At 46.0% G+C, this 1,460-nt stretch overlaps 1 protein-coding gene across 1 annotated transcript; it reads right to left on the bottom strand.

Moving 5' to 3' along the window:
• Positions 1-213: 213 nt before the first annotated feature.
• Positions 214-1,251, bottom strand: LOC136386247 (melanoma-associated antigen B4-like). The gene has a single exon (XM_066357747.1). It carries the CDS (start codon positions 1,249-1,251, stop codon positions 214-216), a length of 1,038 nt encoding a protein of 345 aa, XP_066213844.1.
• Positions 1,252-1,460: the final 209 nt, after the last annotated feature.

Genomic DNA, 1,460 nt, shown 5'->3' with positions numbered 1-1,460 from the left:
AATAATACTCTTAATACTCTTAATCTGGTAAATGGCAATAAAAGTGACATCTGTAATATTCTTAAACCTGTATCTTGAATCTAAGTAAATATGCTAAAAGTACACTACTAGAAAATACCAAACAAAAGAAAAAGAAGCCAACAAGATATTTTGCATATTAGAAAACTGCTTAACAGGCCTTTTCAATGCAAAAGTGAAGACTCCAGCTCCAGGTCACTCAAGGTGCGGGACGCAGCTAGATGTGGTACTGGAGCTCCCACTGGCCTCGGAAGGAGGGCCAGCTGTGGATGTGGATGCAGCTTGGGCTCTGCTTTGAGCTCTCTCTTGATCCTCTCTCAAAGACTTTGCATACAGAATTGGAAAATCAGTAACATCAGAATCATTGAGCTTGGCGAAAAACTCTAGCACTTTCAATGTGCAGGTCTCAGCTTCGGCTCTTGGACCCCACAGGAACTCATAACCTGGAGGATCACTGAAGGGCACCTGCCGGTACACCAGATATTCTTCCTGCACCAAATCTTGGGTGATAAGCTTTCTGGGATCCCCATAGATAAAGTGTTTCTTTCTATCATAGACGCCCATGAAATTCAGAAATCTCCAGAGCTCTTCTTCAGAGGCGCACTTGCCATTCAAGATCACACCGAGTAGAAGCATCAGAATTCCTTTTATAGGATATCTCCAGCACTTGTTAAGACTGCTAGTACCTGGAGTTTCGGTAAAGCTGTAGACGGTACCGTTGGGCTTCTCTTCTTTCAATTCAAGGCCATAGATCAGATCCAATTGGTCAGTGACCCTCCTGAGGATCTCAGGAAAATCCTTCTTGTACCATTTGTGGACTATCTTCAGCATTTCTGCCTTTCTAATGGGCTTCTTCAGTTGATACTGAGAAAGCACGTACTTCATCACCATTCTCGCCTTCTTGGTTAGAAGATCCAGGTGACAAAACTCAGTGGAAGTTGAGGCCTGGGGGGCATTTTTTCTTTTGTGAACACGGCCTCTGGCTTTTACCTCAGATCTTTTGCATGAAATCCCTGCAGTGGCACCAGTGGTGTCTGGAGCACTTGGATACACCTGCAGAGAGACAGCACCAGTGGAACTCAAGGAGGCTTCCCCGAAAACAGAAGAGGAAGAGCAAGCAGCCTCTTCTTCCTCTCCTGCAGCCGTCTGAACACTCTCAGGACATTGGGGCTCAGCTTTGTTCTGGCGGCGTTTCTCACGAGCACGGAGCTTACTCTTCTGACCACGAGGCATGACGGCTGTTGTTCAGGACAGCAGATAGAGGTGTGGGTGAACGGACAGGTTATTTGGACACCTGATAGATGGAGAATGAGACAAATGAGCACCTTCAGCAGGTAGATTGCACTGTGACTTTACGGAAGGCAGGCTCTACAGGCTATCTTGAGAACATTAACCTAGAAACCCACTAGGCTCCTGTTTTCCTGGACATTCTGTCCCCTAAA

Source organism: Saccopteryx leptura, chromosome X (genome assembly GCF_036850995.1).
Source record: "Saccopteryx leptura isolate mSacLep1 chromosome X, mSacLep1_pri_phased_curated, whole genome shotgun sequence".
Classification (NCBI taxonomy): Eukaryota; Metazoa; Chordata; class Mammalia; order Chiroptera; family Emballonuridae; genus Saccopteryx; species Saccopteryx leptura.
This window is presented reverse-complemented; position numbering and strand designations above follow the sequence as displayed.